Source organism: Pistacia vera, unplaced genomic scaffold (genome assembly GCF_008641045.1).
Source record: "Pistacia vera cultivar Batoury unplaced genomic scaffold, PisVer_v2 Contig272, whole genome shotgun sequence".
Taxonomy (NCBI): domain Eukaryota; kingdom Viridiplantae; phylum Streptophyta; class Magnoliopsida; order Sapindales; family Anacardiaceae; genus Pistacia; species Pistacia vera.
The window spans coordinates 158,558-179,896 of record NW_022196082.1 but is presented as its reverse complement, the minus strand read 5'-3'; the positions used below and the strand labels follow the sequence as shown (position 1 = coordinate 179,896).

Sequence of the window (21,339 nt, the reverse complement as noted above, 5' to 3'; positions counted from 1 at the left end):
ATGATTCGTAATACACCACTCCATACTCTGTAGTTGGATGTGGCAAGTGATGGAACAATTGAACTTCATATGATTTGTCCTATTTATTAACACTTGGACACTATTGTCTTCTTTCTTTATATTATTTTAATTTTAACATAAATTTGGCTTCTCGAAACCTGAAGTGTTAATATATACAAACAGCTAGGGTCTTGGAGACATGGAGTCTCACTAGCCAGCTAGCCAGTTTTCCTCCCGCAGTGCATAAGTTCACTTATCATTAGAAAGCTGGATCATTGCAAAGACTTCTTTCTTTATATTATTTCTTCACAATATCCTCACCTATTAAAGGCTATTGGTCCAGTGATCCAACAGTACCACATGCTATGCTCTTTAATGAGCTTCATTCTGTTCTGATATTCTTGTGATCTTCATTACTTAATGCCTTGAATACCATTAGTTTTCTTGCATGCATGTACTGAAAGCCATGTATAAATGTAGCTTCAAGCTTGGATCTTAGCCATAGATACATGTAGCTGAAGAAGAGACATATCGATGAAGTTACAGTGTGAGGTTTGTGACAAGGCAGAGGCAGAGGTGCTGTGTTGTGCAGATGAAGCTGTATTATGTCGACGATGCGATGAGAAGGTGCATGCAGCGAACAAGCTATCCAGAAAACATCCGCGCGTCTCTCTCCTTAAACATCCACCTGCTTACTCCTCTTCCTCCTTTTCTCAGCTTCCTTTATGCGATATCTGCCAGGTAACTGCAGATTAACTTGTTCTCAATTACTTTTGTTGTCAAACCTTCGCTCACTGTTAACATATTATGAATTTTCTATTAACCACCTAAAACAGTGGGGTTGAAGCTCATTCCTCTTGATTGGATCCCATTTTTTAGCATTGGAAATAAAAGGTACTCTTCATTTATTCCTAATGATGAAATCATAGGTTTAAATCAAGAGGACACACTCTGAGTCCCACTATTTGAGGTGGGCAAAAGACAAATTCGAATTCAATATATTGACAATGGGTCTGGGTGTTAGTTTACAACGACTCTTTAATTGTATATTTGCAGCTAATTAAATAAGCATGATGCAGGAGAGGAACGGTTATTTCTTCTGCTTGGAGGACAGGGCAATACTCTGCAGAAACTGTGACATTTCAATCCACAATACGGCAAGTTCGATTGTGTCTTCCCATCAGCGGTTTCTCATTGGAGGCATCAAAGTTGCCCTTGAATCCACAACCACTGAAAATCCAGGTTTTAAGGAAGGAATTGATTACCAGAGGTTGACATTTTCAGGTGTTGAGGGTAACTTGGGAGAAACTGCAGGCACATCAAGTGAAACTGATCATTTGGCAAGCGCAGCCTCAGCCTCAGCTTCAGCTTCAGCTTCTTGGCCATTGGATGACATCCTTAGCACTAATGAGTTTTGCTACTATGACTTTTCAGATATGGAGTCATCTAGAATTACTGACCCCTGAAATTTCGTAATAATTAATTGTAGTAACTGACTTGAGTAATAAATTCTAATTTCTAATAAGTTCGTTTATTTATTAACACATGAAAAGACTTTTTAAAGATCACCGAATAATAAGTCTATTTGGTATCAATGAGAGCTTATCAATGGAGGAAAGTTGAATATTCCATTTCAGTATATTTTCCTGCTATACAGGGGAGAAAAATCGAGCATATATATAGAGCCTCTGTAACAAACTAACAACCCAACCTATCATATTGTGCCAGCTAATAAACATGTGCTAAAATGAATGAAACAATAACAAAAAATATATACAACAACTAAAATGCAAAAAACTGATTACAAAACGACTTGCAGCTTTAAACTTGGCCTGTATCTGTTAACATCCCCCCGCAAGATGGAGAATAGAAATTTACTATTCCCATCTAGGATAAGTGTGCTTGAAGAAGGTAGGATGGTAGAACTTTGGTGAATGTATTAGCCAACTGTGCTTGAGAGGAAACATGAGCTGTTGTGAGACTTCCTTCCTGAATTTTGTAGCGGATCAAGTGACAATCAAGCTCTATATGCTTGGTTCTCTCATGAAATACCGGATTGGTGGCTATGTGAAGGGTTGCCTAGTTGTTACAGTAGAGAATGGAAGCCTGTGGATGAGAAATATCAAGATCATGGAGAAGATATCGAAGCCAAGTAAGTTCTTAACAAGTAATGGCCATAGAGCGATACTCGGCTTCAACAGATGATCTGGAGACAACCGTTTGCTTCTTAGACTTCCAAGAAATAAGTGATTGACCCAAGAAAACACAATATCCTGTTGTAGACCGACAGGAATCCGGGCAAAAGACCCAATCCGAATCACAAAAAGCTGTAAGTTGAAGCTGAGATGAGGATGGCAGCAAAAGACCTTGAGCAGGTGTATTTTTAATATACCGCAAGATACGGTAGGCTACTGCCAGGTGGGAGGAAAAAGGTTGATCCATAAATTGGCTTAATAATTGGACAGCAAAGCAAATATCTGGGTGGGTTATTGTGAGGTACAATAACCTACCAATTAACCTTCGAAAAATACTTGGATCAGAAAGTGCAGTCCCTTCAGATTTGCTGATTTTGAAGTGTTGATCCGTAGGAAGTCTAAAGGGTTTGTATTCAAGCATACTCGAATCTGCCAAAATGTCTAAGGCATATTTCCTTTGACATATATGAATACCTTTGGAAGATCTAGCAATTTCCAAGCCCAAGAAATAACAAAGACAGCCAAGATCTTTAATCTTGAACTTGCTATTCAAAAAATTCCATTGAGAAGCAATGGAATCATTGGAATTGGTAGCAACTAGAAAATCATCAACATAAATGAGCAAAGTAGTAAAATTGTCCCCTTCATGCTTGGTGAATAAGCTATAATCAGACTTTGATTGGATGAAGACGAAAGCAATAAGATAAGAGGCGAGTTTAAAGTTCCATTGTCTTGAAGCTTGCTTTAGGCCATAAAGGCTTTTAAGCAATTTGCAAACTTGAGTTGGTTTACCCTTGGTGTGACCTGGGGGTTTCTTCATGTAAATTTCTTCATGTAAATCACCATTAAGAAATACATTATTTACATCAAATTGATGTAAATACCATCCTTTGATGGCAGCAACACTAAGAAGGCATCTAACAGTGACAAGTTTGGCAACAGGTGAGAAAGTTTCAGTATAATCTATGCCTTCTTATTAGGTATAGTCTTTAGCTACAAGTCTAGCCTTAAGTCTTTAAACAAAACCATCATACTTAAATTTAATGTGATAGACATACTTACAATCGATTACTTCTTTCCCTTTAGGCAAATCAGTGATGGTCCAAGTTTTCCAAAGCTTAAATTTCAGCATCCATAGCTTTGCACCACTCAGGATCTTTAATTGCTTGTTTATATAAGGTGGGCTTGGTTTGAATGGAAATGGATGATGAAAATGCTTGAAAAGAGGAATTAAAATAAGATAAGCAGTCAGAGAGAGAAAAATATTTACCATTTAATTGAGGAGCTACAGTGGAAGCTGATTGCTGAGGTTAGGCAAGGCTGACTTGTTTGCAGTGGAAGTCCTTCAGATATTAAGGAGCAGTCTTGTTCCTAGTAGACTTGCGAAGTGTAAGGGCAGCAGGAAGAGGAATGATGGAATTAGATGGTGGAGAAGTGGGAGAAAGAGATGATGTATTACGACAATCAGCGGAAACAGCAGGAGGGTTAAGGGATGAAGGAGAAAGAGATATGGGATTTAGAAAACTAAAAGGAGGTGCAAATGGAAAAGAGAAAATATGGAGAGATAGGGCTGTGGAAGAAGGAGAGAGAGGTGTTTAGGAAAAAAAAAATTCATGAAAAATATGTAACGGATAGCATGGTGGGCCCCACTACTACCCGACCACACTGACCATATCGCAGTTACGTACCTCGATGTGGGCATTACAAAATAACATCCCTTGAAATGAAAATGGTGTTAGTTTTGAGATCCAAAAGCCTGTAGCCTTTAGCTCCAAAAGGGTAGCCAAGAAATGCACATGCACGACCTCTAGGGTCAAATTTTGTTCTAGTATGAGCAAGTGTGGCAGCAAAGCAAAGGGAACCAAATATTCTCATGTGAGCATACTCGGGTTTTTTATTAAAAAGGAGTTCATAAGTTGTTTTGTTGTTGAGAAGGGGTGATGGAAGCCTATTGATGATATATGTGGCTGTAAGGATGAATTCATTCCAGTAAGTTAAGGGAAGACCAGCTTGAAAAAGAAGGGCACGAGCCACATTTAGTAAGCGTTGGTGCTTCCTCTCAACAATGCCATTTTGTTGAAGGGTTGCAACACAACTTTTGTGATGGATAATGCATTTTTTATTAAAAAAATTCATGCATGTTAAATTCAACACCATTATCACTTCTCAGAACTTTAATTTTCATTTGGAATTGTGTCTCAACAAGATTGTAAAAGGTTGTAATGCATGTTTGGTTTCGGATTTGGCAGCAAGCAAGTAAATCCAGGTAGTTCTAGAAAAGTCATCAACAATGGTCAAGAAGTACTTTGAGCCATCATGTGCAATTGTGGAGCAAGGACCCCATAGCTCACAATGAATGAGCTCAAAGATTCTTGATGAAGAATGTGTACTGTTAGGAAAAGATCAACGATGAAACTTTGCTAATGGGCAAAGTTTGCAAGACTTTTCATTAATAGATGAAACTCCCTTGTGTACAAGCGGATCTGAAATTAACTGTAATCTAGGAAATGATAAATGGCCTAGGGGACAATGCCATAGGTTAGTATTTGAAACAGAGTTTGTAAGGGAAGTAAAACAAGTAAACTTGGTACGGCTGCTGTATGAGTGTGCCGAGAGAAAAGTAGACAAAGCTGAGGGAAGAACTTCCTTGCAAATGAAATGGTACAAGCCATGCTTGAGCTCACCTTTGCCAATCGTTATCCATGAATGCAGGTCCTGAATAAAACAGTGAGTGAAAAAGAAGAGCAAACAACAATTAAAGATAGAGATTAGTTTGTTTGATGAAATAAGATTGAAAGAAAATGATGGCACACAGAGGACATCATGCAAAATGTTGGAATTCGTTAAGTGAATTGTTCCAATGTGTGTGACAAGGGTGGAATGACCATTAGGTAGTTTCAAAAAATAAGAAACAGTAGATGTAATAGTGGTGAAAAGTGTGGTGTTGCAGACCATATGGTCTGTAGCACCTGTGCCAAGGATCCAAGCAATGGATGATGTATGTGGTGAGCAGTGTGTGTGAGTAGACAAAGAGGTGGAAGTACCAGACATTTGGGAAGATGATACTGGGTAAAGGGAGGGTTGAGGTGGATTGTTGGAGTGGACAGCGGAAGCTACAATTGGTAAATCCTGAGGTCTGAGCAAGGCCATCAGTTGCTGATATTGTTGCTTAGTGAAACCAAACTTGGCATCATTGTTGTCCTCAGAGTCATTGGCAAACGAAAAGGATGTCTGATTTGCAAGGAAACCATATTGCTACTACTGCTTGGTATGATATTTGTGGCCAGGTAGATATCCATTGAGTTTGTAGCATTTCTCAATGGTATGACCAGTCATGTTGCAATGTGAGCAAAGAGGGGGCTTAGCATTACCAGCTTTGAAACAAGTATCGAAAGTGTGACCAGTTATTTTACAGTGGCTGCAATAGGGACGATCCTTTTTTTTAGGGTGGTTTGGTTTAGGTGAGGGTTTGGAAGGGGTGTAGGGTTGCTGGATTGCCATGGCCATAGTTTTGGGGGATGGTATTTTTCATGGAGTGTGGGAGGTCATTTGATGGTGTCTTTCTTGCTATTGGACGAGGGAAAACACTTTGGGATCTAAAATCATAATCTAGTCTCGGATGGGGGAGTAAGAGTCGTTGAGACCCTTCAAAAATTGCAACACACAATCTCTTTGATATCGATCCAGTAAGGTTTTCATAGTACAATTACAAGAAGGTATGGGATCATACACAGAAAGTTCATCCCAGATAGCTTTTAACTTGCCATAGTAAATGCTTACCGGATCGCATTCTTGAAGCAGAGCAGGCAACGCCTTCTTGAGTTGGTAAATACGGGGAGCATTTTGGTGCGAAGATCGTTCCTGAAGATTCTACCAGATTTCCCAAGCATCATTAACAAAGAGAACACTGGATTGGAGAGAAGAGCTTATAGAGTTTTGGAACCGAGAAATGACCATGTCGTTACAGCGCTCCCAAAGCTCAAGCAATGGATCGTTGGGTTTAGACGGTTTGGTGATGGATCCGGTGATAAAACCCAGTTTATTTTTTGCGCGGAGTGCACGATGCATTGAGCGAGACCAAGTGGTGTAGTTGTCAGTGGTGAGGAGATTTGCAACGAGGGTAAGGGTTGGGATGTCGCCATGGTCAAGTCGATAGGGGTTCGCCGAATCAAGCATATTAAGGTATGGAGATGGGGTTTTTGATTCTAGGTCAGAGTGAGAATCAGAAGAATTGGAATCAGAGGTTGCCATTGAAGATGCTCTCGAAGGTTCTGATACCATGTTAGAAGAGCAACCAAAAACTCAGAGAGCTTATCAATGGAGGAAAGTTGAATATTCCATTTCAGTATATTTTCCTGCTATACAGGGGAGAAAAATCGAGCATATATACAAAGCCTCTATAACAAACTAACAACCCAACCTATCATATTGTGCCAGCTAATAGACGTGTGCTAACAACCCAACCTATCATATTGTGCCAGCTAATAGACGTGTGCTAAAATGAATGAAAGAATAACAAAAAAATATATACAACTAAAATGTAAAAAACTGATTACAAAACGACTTGCAGCTTTAAACTTGGCCTGCATTGTTAACAGGATTGCCTAGTGGACATTACTTTATCACCTAATTCTATGGACCCCGAATATGATTCGCTTCTCAATTCTCATTACTTTTGACAAATGACAAAAAAAGTCGTCCTCATTACATTATTGCTTTTCATATTGGTTTCATGTTTACTCATGGAGGGTTTCTGATTTCCCCATAATCTCAGTTGCTAGTTTTCTAATTAAAGTTGTGTACTGCACCCAAAAAATTCTGTAAGAACATGGCCGCTTCCTCTTCTGCACCCTCTAACAGTAATGGTGAATGGAAGTATGATGTATTCCTCAGCTTTAGAGGTGAAGACACTCGCAATAATTTTACGAGCCATCTTTATGCCGCTTTGTCTCGGAGAAAAATCGAAACCTTCATAGATTATGAGCTTAGGAGAGGAGATGAAATCTCTCCTGCACTCTTAAAAGCAATCGAAGAGTCTAGCCTTTCGATAGTAATTCTCTCCGAAAACTATGCTTCTTCTTCTTGGTGTTTGGATGAACTTGAGAAGATAATTGAATGCAAGAACAAAAAGGGACAGATCATTGTACCAGTTTTTTATCATGTTATTCCTTCTGATGTAAGGAAACAAACTGGGAGCTATGCAAAAGCATTTGCTAAACATGAAAAACAATTGAAGAAAACAAAAGAGAAGGTGAAAAGTTGGAGGGCAACTTTGACACAGGTGGCCAATCTATCCGGTTGGCATATACAGCAGCATGATGGGTAACTCTAATTAATTTTGTTCTCTCTTATTCTTGTATTTCTAGCCATGCTTACCTTTGTTTTGGGTTTTTACTTTGCCATCTTGAGGTCAACAGGACATCAAGATCTGATTTTTTATTCTGTCATTTCAATTAAATGAAATTGATTGAGTTCAAGGATTGTGTCCTATGCATGCCAATAGTAAGATGAGTACAGCTTGAAGAGGTTTTCTGTATGCATGCAATTGGAAGAAAGTTTTGAATTGCAAATTTTTTCTAGTCATAATTGGGTTTTTGTGGTTGGAGTAATTTCTCTTACTCTGTAAACTTCTTGGTTACTTATGACCTTGTTGCGATTGTTACTGTCCATTGCATATTTTGACTGAACTAATCTCTTGCTAAGTTCTTGAGTAGTAATACCATCGATTTATATTTGTTATCAAGTAATTTGATGCTGTAGTAGTGTCAAGCAACCTGCAATATGGTTCTTTATCTCTTCACTTTTTCATTCCAAAGTGTTCTTCATATCTGGCAGATCAGAATCAGAACTTGTGGAAAACATTGTTAAAGATGTTTTGAAGAAGCTGAAACATATGTCCTCAAGCGATTTTGATAGCTTGATTGGAATTGAATCACGCTTAGAAAGAGTTGAATCACTATTATGTTTTGGTATGTTAAATGTTCGTTTTGTTGGAATTTGGGGTATGGGTGGTATAGGTAAAACAACCATTGCACGAGCTTTGTTTGATCGTATCGCCAGTCAATTTGAAGGCTGCTGCTTTCTTGCAAATGTAAGAGAAGAATCAGCTAAATATGGATTGAATCGTTTACAAGAAGAAGTTCTTTTCAAAATACTAGAGGATGGAGATCCAACTACAAGTGCTCCTAGTTTAGGACTCACTTTTACAAAGAACAGACTTCGCCGCAAAAAGGTTCTTATTGTTCTAGATGATGTAGACAATTCACAGCAGTTAAAATTTTTAGCTGGAGATCATAGTTGGTTTGGTCATGGAAGTAGAATCATTATAACATCAAGAGATCAACAAGTGCTCAAGACATGTGTTGATGAAATGTATAAGCTTGAGGAATTAAATTATCACGAGTCTCTTCAACTCTTCAGTTTAAATGCCTTTAAGCAAAACCATCCTACTGAAAATTATATGGAGCTGTCAAGTCGGGTGATATATTATGCTCAAGGCATTCCATTGGCTCTTAAAGTTTTGGGTTGCTTTCTATTTGGAAGGAGTAAGCGAGATTGGGAAAGTGCATTAAATAAACTTGAAAAGTATCCGAACATGGACATCCAAAATGTATTGAGAATAAGTTATGATGGACTTGATGACGAAGAGAAAGAAATATTTCTTGATATTGCATGTTTCTTCAAAGGGGAGGATAAAGATCGTTTAACAACTATATTAGATGGTTGTGGCTTTTGCACAGAAATTGGAATAAGTGTTCTCATCGACAAGTGTCTCATAACTATTGTGAGCAATCTGTTACTAATGCATGATCTCATACAAGAGATGGGTTGGGATATTGTTCGCCAAGAATCCAGAAAAGAGCCTGGCAAACGCAGCAGGTTGTGGGATCCTCAGGATATATTTAACTTATTCAAGAAAAATACAGTAAGAGCTGAATGCACTGAAGTCCTCCATGGTTATGCAATAGCTGCTTAATCACAGTATGATTTACATATACTATACTTTTTATTCTCAAAATTTACTATGCTAAACTAATGCTCTGTTTTGTTATCAGGGGACTCAATCGGTTGAAGGCATATTCCTTGACTTGTCAAAAGTAAGTGAGCTACACTTAAATTCCGATGCCTTCACGAGGCTGCATAAACTTAGGCTTCTTAAAGTATATAGCTCCTACTATGGCAAAGGCGAAATAGAAGATGATAAGGTGCACCTTTGTCAAGACCTTGAATTTCTTTCTGATGAGCTGAGATATCTCCATTGGCATAGATACCCTTTAAGATCCTTGCCATGTAAGTTTAACCCAGGGAACCTTGTTGAGCTTGACATGCATCACAGCAATGTTGAATATCTTTGGAAGGAAAAACAGGTGAATATGATATTTATGTATGTTTCTTTGTTTCGCACATATTTTAGAATTTGTGGATGTTAATTCATTCAGCCATTTCTGTTTTGTTGCAGCATCTTGTAAATTTAAGACGGATTGATCTCAGTTACTCTCAGCACTTAACGGAGATCCCTGACCTCACATTGGCTCCGAACCTTGAGGTTATTACTCTAGATGGTTGTTCCCATCTCACCAAGTTTCCTGGGATTTCATGGAACATAAAGAAGCTGGATTTAGGCCATACTGCAATTGAAGAGGTTCCCTCAGCCATTGAGTGTCTTAATAACCTTGACTCTCTATCACTAATCAACTGCAACAGGCTAAAGAATCTTCCAAGGAGTATTCAGAATTTGACGTCTCTTATGAAACTTGATCTCCATGGTTGTTCAAGCATCACTGAGTTCCCAGAGGTTTCAGGAGATATAAAGTATTTGTATTTGAATGAGACTGCAATTCAAGAATTACCATCTTCAGTTGAGTGTCTTACTAAGCTAAATACATTGAGTCTTGGAAATTGCACAAGCCTAGAAAGTGTTCCAAGTGGCATTTTTAAGCTGAAATGTATTGAAGTTCTTTGTCTCTTTGGCTGTTCAAAATTGGAGAATTTACCTGAAATCTCAGAGTCTATGGAAAAGTTAGAGACACTTGAGTTAGAAGGAACTGCCATAAAAGAGTTACCTTACTCAATATAACATCTTACTCAGCTTTCTTTTTTGCACTTGGGGAACTGCAAAAACCTTACAAGTTTGCCAAATAACTTCTTTCAGTTGACATCACTTTCATCTCTTGATCTTTCTGGTTTGTCTGGTATTGAGAAATTGCTGGACAACTTGCCATTATCCCTATTTTCAGGTTTGTGCTCTTTAGTTGAATTAGATCTCAGTGACTGCAACCTGATAGAATTGCCAAGTGCTCTCAGTTGCTTATCCTCCTTAGAATATTTAAATCTAAATGGAAACAATTTTGAGAGCCTGAGCCTCAAACCATTTTCTCATATTAAAAGCCTTGACGTTAGCATTGCGAGCGACTTCAATCTATACTAGAGTTTCCATCTCCATCGCATCTGACAGATTTCCAGGCACATGACTGCTTATCACTCAAAACTATACCAAATTCAATGAATTTAGCCTTTACAGCAGACTGGAATTCCCAGCAGAGTTTCACATTTTCCAATTGCTTCAATCTGACTGAAGATGCTCAAAGAAATATTCTTGCTGATGCAGAACTTCGAATACAGGTTATGGCAACTAATGCACGGGAGACTGCATCAATGGAAGATTATTTGGAGGTACCTGTCTTTCACTCTCTGATGTTGAGTTCTATAATTTTCTCTTGCCTTAAATGTTAAGACAAATATTTTCATGGTACAGTGGTATTGGCTAGGAGCTTCAGTCAGTATTTGTTTCCCTGGAAATGAAATTCCAGGGTGGTTCAGCCATCAAAATGTGGGATCTTCAGTAACAATGGAACTCCCTCAACATTGGTCTAGCAGTAAGTTCTTAGGCTTTGCTCTGTGTGTTGTAGTTACATTCGACAACTACCATGATTACATGAATTTCAATGTCGAATGCAAATGCAAATTTGAAACCAATGATGGTGACAAGCATAACATTGATTGTGGTCTGAATGGCTTAAAAGCTCAATACAAATCCAGATCTCTTTCGTCTGATCATGTATTCCTGTTTTTCCATGAGCGATTGTATGCTATGCTGGTTCAAAGAGATGATCAGGACCATTTCTTCAGTATGTACCAATCCTGCCATAAGGTTTTGTTTGAATTCTTACCAGTAGATGACAACCAGTTGCCCCTACTGAATTGCAAGGTGAAGAAGTGTGGGGTCTGCATACTGAACTTGAAAGAGGAGGATGCAGAAATTTTTGACAGCTCCAACGTAGATGAACATGTTGAAAGTGGAAGTGATAGTAACTCCAATCATGAGGTACAAGAGGATCCAAACTCCCAAACATTGAAAGAAAAGGAAACCAATTTAGAGGCTAATGCCTTCTGGTTGGCTCAAGGCAGAGCCAAGCTATTATGTATGAACTTCTTGGTTGGAGTGGCTGTGGTTTTATTTCTGCGGTATTTCCTGGCGTTGTAACTGTTAATGGTTTCAAAAAGCTCTTGGTCTCTTTGCTGCAATAAGCCCTGCAGATGTTGGGGCTAATTAACTTTGGAGAAACATGTATCTATAATTTATTAAATTCTTCAGTATCTTATATATGCAAGAAACACAGATTGGTTTAATTATGTGTTTTATGGATTTTATGATATGACAAATGCAAATTCACTGAATTGGATATGAATACTCACAATTTATCTTAATAAATTTACCACTCCTTACTATAACAAACTTCTAAAATAAACTTTAGAAACCCTATATACAAACTCTTTCTAAGTAAACACATTATATTAGCTTGCGATAAGAGAAAAATTCGTTTGAGATGCCTACTGCTACTAAATCTAATATATATGGTGCTCACTCACTATCCGCATAGTAGGTCTAAATTCTGGATTCTTGTCTAAGCATAAAAGGGCCACCTCCAGGATACATTTCAGCTTGTCCTGAACTTCAAGCGATGGTGCTGGAAGCCTAGAGTCTAACACATCACTAAGCTGTATAGGCATATTGGGAGGCACATTAGATGAAAATAAGGAAAGAAAATCTCCTGGATGATTCCCTTTGATCACTTCCAATGTTAAAACTCCAAAGCTATACACATCGCACTTTTCGGTTATCTTCCTCGTGTAAGCAAACTCTGCAAAATAAAATATTTAAATATATCTAAGTGAGTGAATATCATTTCTAATTTTCTATAGTCCTCCCTTGCGGATGCCCACATTATGTTTAAAGACAAACATCAATAGTTGACATTGGAAATAATATTAGTTAGGATCAACTAACAATTAGTTGGTGCCAACTAATATTAAAAAACAAACCCCTATTTGTTTAGCTTTTCAAACTCTTTCTATTCTACTATTCTATACTAAACAGTGAAAAATGTGTTCGTTTTAATATTAACTATTCAATTCTATTTTATTCAACTCAAAACATTTAACAATTATCTTTCACAAACAAAGTTTATAAATTAACAAAAACACCCCCACCCACCCAAGCCACAGTCGCCCGCCAGCAACCAGCGCCGGCCGTCAGAATCGGAACGACGCATGATCGGGGGATCTGGCCAATCATATGCTGATTTGACGTTTTCGGCCAGATCCACCATGTATCTAGCCAGAAACGGCCAAATCTACAGTCAGAGATCTAGCCATTGACTACCATATTTTACCAAATCTGGCCGTTGATGACGACTAGATTATGGCTTTAGATCTGGCCGTTTCCAGCCAGATACACGGTGGATCTAGCCAGAAATTCCAAATCAATGCTTAACCGGCCAGATCCAACTGATCTTGTGCCATTCCAGTGACCGCTGGCCACAGTCCGGCAATGGTGGCCAACTGTCGGCAGTCAGTTGGATGGGTGGAGGTGTTTTTGTTAATTTATAAAACTTTTATTGTTACAGGGTGTTTTTGTTAACACTTAAAATTTTGTTTTTGTAACATTAGCCAACATTAGTGAACAAGGCCGGATTTAAAAAAAAAAAAAAAAAAAGAAAAAAAATTTTCAACAACCATTATATGAAAATAATAATAATAATAATATAAGGTTAAAAGGAATAAACAAGATACCTGGTGCAATATATCCATATGTGCCAGCAAGCTCACTCCAGTTTGATGACTCTTGTTTGAGAAACTTGGCAGTTCCAAAGTCTGAAACATGAGCTTCATATTCTTGATCCAATATCACATTCTTGCTTGATATGTCTCGATGGACAACTGGTGGGCAACAATCATGATGCATGTAAGATAATGCATGTGCTACTCCTTTTATAACATTTATTCTCTTCCTCCAATCTAGTTCTACGGCTGTATTAGTGCTCTTCAAGATGTCGGCCAAGCTACCTCTTTCAAGGTACTCATATACTAAAATTGAATATCGAGTATATGAACAAAACCCATAAAATTTGACGATGTTTCGATGTCGTAACTCTGTTAATGCCTTTATTTCATTGAAGAACTCTTTTCGATTCGATAACTGATCAGTATAGAGAGAGTGCATTTTTTTTACCGCTCTAACATCCCCCGACGGCAACTCTGCTTTGTAAACAATTCCAGATCCACCTTCTCCAATACAATTCGCAACATCAAAGTTATTAGTTGCCCTTATGATATCTTCATATGCCATTCCATCAGAAGTTGACAATTCACCTCTTTCTTTTTCTGAGTCTGTCTTCTTTCTAAGAAAACTACAGATTCCAATCCCCACAATTGATAAGGCAATTGCTCCAACTGCAAAAAGGATAATCTCCCCTTTTCCTAAAACTTGTTTTTTTGGTGTGACGGATTTGCAAGGTTTCAATCCACTAGCATTACCACACAGTCCTCTGTTCCCTTGTAATGTTTCTGCAGGAGCATCTCGGAATACTTTGGTGTTAGGAACTGGACCCTGTAAATCATTATCAGATATGTCAATGCTTGACAAACCATTCATTTCTTGGAAACAATGTGGTATGAAACCAAGGAGATTATTGTGGGAGAGATTTAACTTCTCCACGCTTTCTAGATTGCAGATTTGTGATGATATCTCTCCTCTCAGCAAGTTGTTACTCAAATCGAGCTCAGATAGATGAGTTAGATTCCCCAACTGACCTGGAATTTCTTGGCTAAATTGATTGCTTCCCAAGTTCAAGTAATGCAATTTCAATAAGGAAGCTAAACTTCCAGGGATTGAGTTACTCAATTTATTTGCGGATAAATCAAGGTACTCAAGTTCGGTAAGCAATCCAAGTTCAACAGGTATACCACCAGAAAGCTGATTTCCATTCAATGTCAAGTTAGTTAGAGAAGTCAACTTGCCAAGCTCTTTTGGAATCTCTCCAACTAAATGATTCCGAGAAAAATCAAGTTCATGTAGCTGAGGTGCGTCTCCCATTTCAGGCGGTATGCTCCCTGTAATGTGATTTCCTGCAATCTTTAGGGTGCCCAATTGTGGACACTTTGCCCAAATAGATAAGATTTCACCGTAAAATTTATTGTTGCTGAGATCTAATAACTCAATATTAGGATACATGCCAAAATCTTCAGATATATTTCCATTCAGCTGGTTATTTTCAAAGCGGGCTCTAACCAGGCTTGTGCAATTTCGTAGGCTTTTTGGGATTGGACCTACAAAATTGTTGTCACGAACAGAAAAGTTTTCTAGTACTCTAGTTTGGCAAATATTTTGCGGCAAAAAGCCAGTGAAATGGTTATCAAACAACAAAAGTTTAACCAACTTCGTCAAATTTCCGATTTCTTGAGGAATGGAACCGGAAAGCTCGTTACCACGGAGATATAACAATACTAAGTTACTCAGATTACCAAAAGAACTAGGAACGAAGCCAATCAGTCTGTTTAAGCTCAACCCGAGAGTAGAAAGAGATTTTAAGTATCCTATCTCATGGGGAATGTGACCAGAAAGTTTATTGTTTCGAAGAAGCAAAACTTTTATGTTGCTCAAATTACCCAGGGTGGGAGGAATAATGCCAGTAAGTTGATTTTTGCTTAACCATAGATGGGAAAGGAACTTCAAATTTCCTACCTCCTTAGGAATGGAGCCATTTAATTGATTCTCAGCTAGATGAAAGACCTCCAAATTTAACAGGAGGCCAATTTCTGGTGGGATTTTCCCAGAAAACTGATTATTCGACAAATCAAGGTACTGGAGTTTGGAGAGGTTTCCAATTTGAGGTGGAATGGTACCAAAGAGGTGGTTACTGCTAAGATCAAGATAAGCAAGATGCGGAAACGAAGAGAACAAAAATGAGTGAAGCTTACCTTCTAAGCTTGTATTAATGAGCTGAATACTTTTGATATTTCCCTTATGATTGCAAGAAATTCCTGACCAACTACATGGGCTAATTTCGGTCGCATTTGCAGGAGAAAGGGTCCAGGATAGCAAGAGAGATCGGTTCCAGTTTTCAAGACTGGCTTTCCATATGATAAGAGCATGTGCTTCTTCACTAGAATCAGAAGCAACATCGAGTAAAGAATGTGACACAGCAAACAGAACTAGCAAGACAAGTTGGAACTCCATTGTTATGTTATTTACTGTGTGATGAAGATCAACTTTGTGAGTTTTAAACTCACTTTTTAGTTTGAAAGTCAAAGAAGATAGCTAAGTTTATCTACTGAACCTTACCTAACTTGAGGCTGTATGGCTATTTGTTTACCCATTACCATTAGTAAGATTATTTGTTTACCTACTCGTAAGACATAGGGTGCGCATTGGTAAAGGGTAGAACCGATCCACCGGTTTCGGGTAGGAACCAAAGCTGGCTCCATTGGGATCCAATTCTACTTCTGGAAAATTATAGAAAACGGAATTCCTGAATCTGGTTCCAGTTAGTACAATGCTGGATATGGGAACTGAAACCAGAACTAGAACCAAGGTCTTGATATCCGGGTAGGAATTATGGCTGAATTGTGAATTTTGTAAACTATTGGAAGTGTATTTATAATTTTTTTTCAAATATGGGTAATTGAAATTAACCAAGGTACAAGAACAGAACAAAATATATCCAGTTCTGGTTTCTTAAAAACATGTTTGAGTACCGAAAGACTTATTACTCCTATAAATATCACTGTTTTAAAACTCGAACTAGATCGGTTTGATCCTAGTATATCTAAATCTAGTTATAGCAATTGAATCGGATTAACCCGGGTTTAAATTGACAGAATGGTACCGAATCGTCGGTTCAATCATTGAGTCAGAGAACCATGGCTAAAAGAAATCCTAATTCCTAAAACTAAAATCCCTAAATTCTATTCTTCAATTTCATATCTTCATCTTCAATTTATTAACCTGCCTTTAATCTAAATCTACAAAACACAATCAAAAATACATTATAAAACATCATTAATTACAATACTTCAATCTCCAAATTCTCCAAATCCAATTTCTTAAAAAAAATTAATTATAAACTGAAGAAATAAAAAAAATCGAAGCTTCATACTATGGCCAAACATTAGATATGGGAAGTGGTGGCAAGATTCAACCACTGTCCAGGAGCAATTGGAGGAGATAGAGAAAGAGAAAGAGAAATAAGGAATCCGAGTATATTCTAAACACGATTATAGTAATTGGATTGGATTGACTCAAGGTTAAACTGTCAAAACAGTGCCGAATCGACAGTTCAACCATTGGGTCAATGAATAGGTGGCTAAACTAAAATCCTAATTCCTAAAACTAAAATCCCTTAATTCTATTCTTCAATTTATCTTCATCTACAATTTCAATTTTCAGTTCTTGATCTTCACTCCTTTGAATATTCTAATCTTCAATTTCATTTATGTTATATTGTCATTTGGATTTTGGATTTAAAGGGAATTATTTTGGAAATTTATCAGAATTTTAAAATTTTATTATGTCATGTTGACATCATCGATACAACTAGCCAAATCCAACGGGTTGTTGTACCGGTGGACCTGAGAACTAACCCTTTAGGGTCAATTCCTCATCCGGGTCTTACAACATTGATAAATAGGAGTGTCTTAATAACCTTGACTCTCTATCACTAATCAACTGCACCACGCTAAAGAATCTTCCAAGGAGTATTCAGAATTTGACGTCTCTTATGAACCTTGATCTCCGTGGTTGTTCAAGCATCACTGAGTTCCCAGAGGTTTTAGGAGATAAAGTATTTATGTTTGAATGAGACTGCAATTCAAGAATTACCATCTTCAGTTGAGTGTCTTACTGAACTAAATACATTGAGTCCTGGAAATTGCACAAGCCTAGAAAGTGTTCCAAGTGGCATTTTNTCTTTTTGGTATAATCAATACTATGTTTGTATAGACAACAGGGATGATAGCATCAGAAACCTGATGACAAAACGTCCAGAATGCCGCATAGGCCCTATACCCCGTTTTACTTAGTGTTTTCAACCACTGGTAATGGGTCTCGATTGTGGGTGAATTGAGCACTTGTTTTTGAGCGTTTTATTTTTGGTATAATCAATACTATGTTTGCATAGAGAATAGGGTCAATGTTGTCGAAAGCATGATGGCAAAACAACCAGAACGTCGTATAGCCTTTACACCCCGTTTTACTCAGTTTTTTCAGCCAACAGTAATGGGTCTCGATTGTGGGTGAATCGAGCACTAGTTTTTGAGCATTTTCTTTTTGGTATAATCAATACTATGTTCTCATAGACAACAGGGGTGATAGCATCGGAAACCTGATGACAAAACGACCAAAAAGCCGCATAGGCCCTATACCACGTTTTACTCAATTTTTTCAGCCACCAGTAATGGGTTTCGATTGTGGTTGAATCGAGCACTAGTTTTTGAGCGTTTTCTTTTTGGTATAATCAATACTATGTTTGCATAGACAACATGGATGACAGAATCAGAAACCTGATAACAAAACGACCAGAATGCCGCGTAGGCCCTATACCTCGTTTTACTCAGATTTTTCAGCCACCAGTAATGGAACTCGATTGTGGGTGAATCGAGCACTTTTTTTTGAGCGTTTTACTATCAATACTATGTCTGCATAGAGAATAGGGTCAATCATTTCAAAAGCATGATGGCAAACCAACTAGAACATCGTATAGGCCCTATACCCCGTTTTACTCAGTTTTTTCAGCCACCAGTAATGGGTCTCGATTGTGGGTGAATCGAGCACTATTTTTTGAGCGTTTTCTTTTTGGTATAATCAATACTATGTTTGTACAGACAACAGGGATGATAGCATCAGAAACCTGATAACAAAACGACCAGAATGCCGCGTAGGCCCTATACCCTGTTTTACTTAGATTTTTCAGCCACCAGTAATGGAACTCGATTGTGGGTGAATCGAGCACCTTTTTTTGAGCGTTTTACTATCAATACTATGTTTGCATAGAGAATAGGGTCAATCTTGTCAAAAGCATGATGGCAAACCAACTAGAACATCGTATAGGCCCTATACCCCGTTTTACTCAGTTTTTTTAGCCACCAGTAATGGGTCTCGATTGTGGGTGAATCCAGTGCTAGTTTTTGAGCATTTTCTTTTTGGTATAATCAATACTCTATTTGCATAGAGAATAGGGTCAATCTTGTCGAAAGGATGGTTGCAAAATAACCAGAACGTCGTATAGGCCCTATACCCTGTTTTACTCAGTTTTTTCAGCCACTAGTAATGGGTCACAATTGTGGTTGAATCGAGCACTAGTTTATGAGCGTTTTCTTTTTGGTATAATCAATACTATGTTTGCGTAGACAACAGGGATGATAGCATCAGAAACATGATGACCAAATGATCAGAATGCCGCATAGGCCCTATACCGCATTTTCCTCAGTTTTTTCAGCCACCAGTAATAGGTCTCGATTGTGGGTGAATTGAGCACTAGTTTTTGAGTGTTTTCTTTTTGGTATAATCGATATTATGTTTGCATAGACAACAGGGATGATACCATCAGAAACATGATGACAAAATGACCAGAATGCCGCATAGGCCCTATACCGCGTTTTACTCAGTTTTTTCAGCCTCCAATAATGGGTCTCGATTGTGGATGAATTGAGCACTAGTTTTTGAGCGTTTGCATTTTGGTATAATCAATACTATGTTTCCATAGACAACAGGGATGATAGCATCAGAAACCTGATAACAAAACGACCAGAATGCCGCGTAGGCCCTATACCCCGTTTTACTCGGTTTTTTCAGCTACTAGTAATGGGTCTCGATTGTCGGTGAATCGAGCACTTGTTTTTTAGCGTTTTATTTTTGTTATAATCAATACTATGTTTGCATAGAGAATAGGGTCAATCTTGTCGAAACATGATGGCAAAACAACCAGAACGTCGTATAGGCCCTGTACCCCGTTTTACTCAATTTTTTCAGCCACTAGTAATGGGTCACGATTGTGGTTGAATCGAGCGCTAGTTTTTGACCGTTTTCTTTTCGGTATAATCAATACTATGTTTGTATAGACAACAGGGATGATAGCATCAGAAACCCGATGACCAAACGACTAGAATAACGCATAGGCCCTATACCCCATTTTACTCAGTTTTTTCAGCCACCGGTAATGGGTCTCGATTGTGGGCGAATCGAGCACTAGTTTTTGAGCGTTTTCTTTTTGGTATAATAAATACTATGTTTGCATAGACAACAGGAATGATAGCATCAGAAACCTGATGAAAAAACGACCAGAATGCCGCATAGGCCCTATACCCCGTTTTACTCAGTTTTTTCACCCACCAGTAATGGGTCACGATTGTGGTTGAATCGAGCACTAGTTTTTGAGCGTTTTCTTTTTGGTATAATCAATACTATGTTTGCATAGACAACAGGGATGATAGCATCAGAAACCTAATGACAAAATGACCAGAATGCCGCATAGGCCCTATACCCCGTTTTACATAGTTTTTTCAACCACCAATAATAGGTCTCGATTGTTGGTGAATCGAGGACTAGTATTTGAGCGTTTTCTTTTTGGTATAACCAATACTATGTTTGCATGGACAACAGGGATGATAGCATCAGAAACCTGATCACAAAACAACCAGAATGCCGCATAGGCCCTATACCCCGTTTTACTCAATTTTTTCAGCCACCAGTAACTGGTGTCGATTGTGGGTGAATCGAGCACTAGTTTTTGAGCGATTTCCTTTTGGTATAATCAATGCTATGTTTTCATGGACAACAGGGTCAATCTTGTAAATAACTTGATGGCAAAACCACCGGAAAGCTGTATAGGCCGTATACCCCGTTTTGCTCAGTTTTTTGAGCCACCAGTAATGGGCATCGATTGTGGGTGAATCGAGCGCTATTTTTTTAGCGTTCGCTTTTTGGTATAATCAATACTATGTTTTCATAGAAAACAGGGATGATAGCATCAAAAACCTGATGACAAAACGACCAGAAAGCCGCATAGGCCCTATACCACGTTTTACTCAGTTTTTTCAGCCACCAGTAATGGGTTTCGATTGTGGTTGAATCGAGCACTAGTTTTTGAGCGTTTTCTTTTTAGTATAATCAATACTATGTTTGCATAGAAAACAGGGATGATAGCATCAGAACCCTTATGACAATACGACCAGATTACCGCATAGGCCCTATATCCCGTTTTACTCAGTTTTTTCAGCCACCAGTAATTGGTGTCGATTGTGGGTGAATCGAGCACTAGTTTTTGAGCGATTTCCTTTTGGTATAATCAATGCTATGTTTTTATAGAAAACAGGGTCAATCTTGTAAAAATCTTGATGGCCAAACAACCAGAAAGCCATATAGGTCCTATACCCCGTTTTGCTCAGTTTTTTGAGCCACCAGTAATGGGTATCGATTGTGGGTGAATCGAGCGCTAGTTTTTGAGCGTTTCCTTTTTGGTATAATCAATACTATGTTTTCATAGAAAATAGGGATGATAGCATCAAAAACCTGATGACAAAACGACCAGAAAGCCTCATAGGCCCTATACACCGTTTTACTTAGTTTTTTCCGCCACCACTAATGGGTCTCGATTGTGGTTGAATTGAGTACTAGTTTTTGAGTGTTTTCTTTTTGGTATAATCAATACTATGTTTACATAGATAACAGGGATGATAGCATCATAAACCTGATGATAAAATGACTAGAAAGCCACATAGGCCATATACCCCATTTTACTCAGTTTTTTTGGCCACCAGTAATAGGTCTCGATTGTGGGTGAATCGAGCACTAGTTTTTGAGCATTTT

General features: G+C 38.1%; 3 protein-coding genes across 3 annotated transcripts; 2 read left to right on the top strand and 1 right to left on the bottom strand.

Annotated features, from left to right (window-relative positions):
- The first annotated feature begins 534 nt into the window (after window positions 1–534).
- Window positions 535–1,466, top strand: LOC116133672 (B-box zinc finger protein 23-like). The gene is made up of 2 exons (XM_031419360.1): window positions 535–741; window positions 1,080–1,466. Exons 1-2 carry the CDS (start codon window positions 535–537, stop codon window positions 1,464–1,466), a joined length of 594 nt encoding a protein of 197 aa, XP_031275220.1.
- A 5,557-nt stretch (window positions 1,467–7,023) lies between these two features.
- LOC116133670 (disease resistance-like protein DSC1) lies at window positions 7,024–11,679 on the top strand. Its single transcript, XM_031419359.1, has 6 exons — window positions 7,024–7,517; window positions 8,031–9,120; window positions 9,251–9,562; window positions 9,655–10,149; window positions 10,596–10,868; window positions 10,951–11,679. The coding sequence occupies exons 1-6, from the start codon at window positions 7,024–7,026 to the stop codon at window positions 11,677–11,679; spliced, it is 3,393 nt and encodes a 1,130-aa protein (XP_031275219.1).
- Window positions 11,680–12,041: 362 nt separating this feature from the next.
- LOC116133669 (MDIS1-interacting receptor like kinase 2-like) lies at window positions 12,042–15,714 on the bottom strand. The gene is made up of 2 exons (XM_031419358.1): window positions 13,269–15,714; window positions 12,042–12,337 (listed from the first exon to the last, which is right to left on the bottom strand). The coding sequence occupies exons 1-2, from the start codon at window positions 15,712–15,714 to the stop codon at window positions 12,042–12,044; spliced, it is 2,742 nt and encodes a 913-aa protein (XP_031275218.1).
- Between the last annotated feature and the right edge of the window lie 5,625 nt (window positions 15,715–21,339).

Bases quoted from the DNA above. Each gene is read 5' to 3' on its own strand.
- LOC116133672 (XM_031419360.1), top strand. From the start codon at position 535: ATGAAGTTACAGTGTGAGGTTTGTGACAAGGCAGAGGCAGAGGTGCTG. The intron at 742-1,079 runs GTAACTGCAGAT...AGCATGATGCAG, and splicing joins CTTTATGCGATATCTGCCAG to GAGAGGAACGGTTATTTCTT.
- LOC116133670 (XM_031419359.1), top strand. From the start codon at position 7,024: ATGGCCGCTTCCTCTTCTGCACCCTCTAACAGTAATGGTGAATGGAAG. The intron at 9,563-9,654 runs GTGAATATGATA...GTTTTGTTGCAG, and splicing joins ATCTTTGGAAGGAAAAACAG to CATCTTGTAAATTTAAGACG. The intron at 10,150-10,595 runs GTTCTTTGTCTC...CCTTGACGTTAG, and splicing joins TTAAGCTGAAATGTATTGAA to CATTGCGAGCGACTTCAATC.
- LOC116133669 (XM_031419358.1), bottom strand. From the start codon at position 15,714: ATGGAGTTCCAACTTGTCTTGCTAGTTCTGTTTGCTGTGTCACATTCT. The intron at 12,338-13,268 runs GTATCTTGTTTA...TTTATTTTGCAG, and splicing joins ATATGGATATATTGCACCAG to AGTTTGCTTACACGAGGAAG.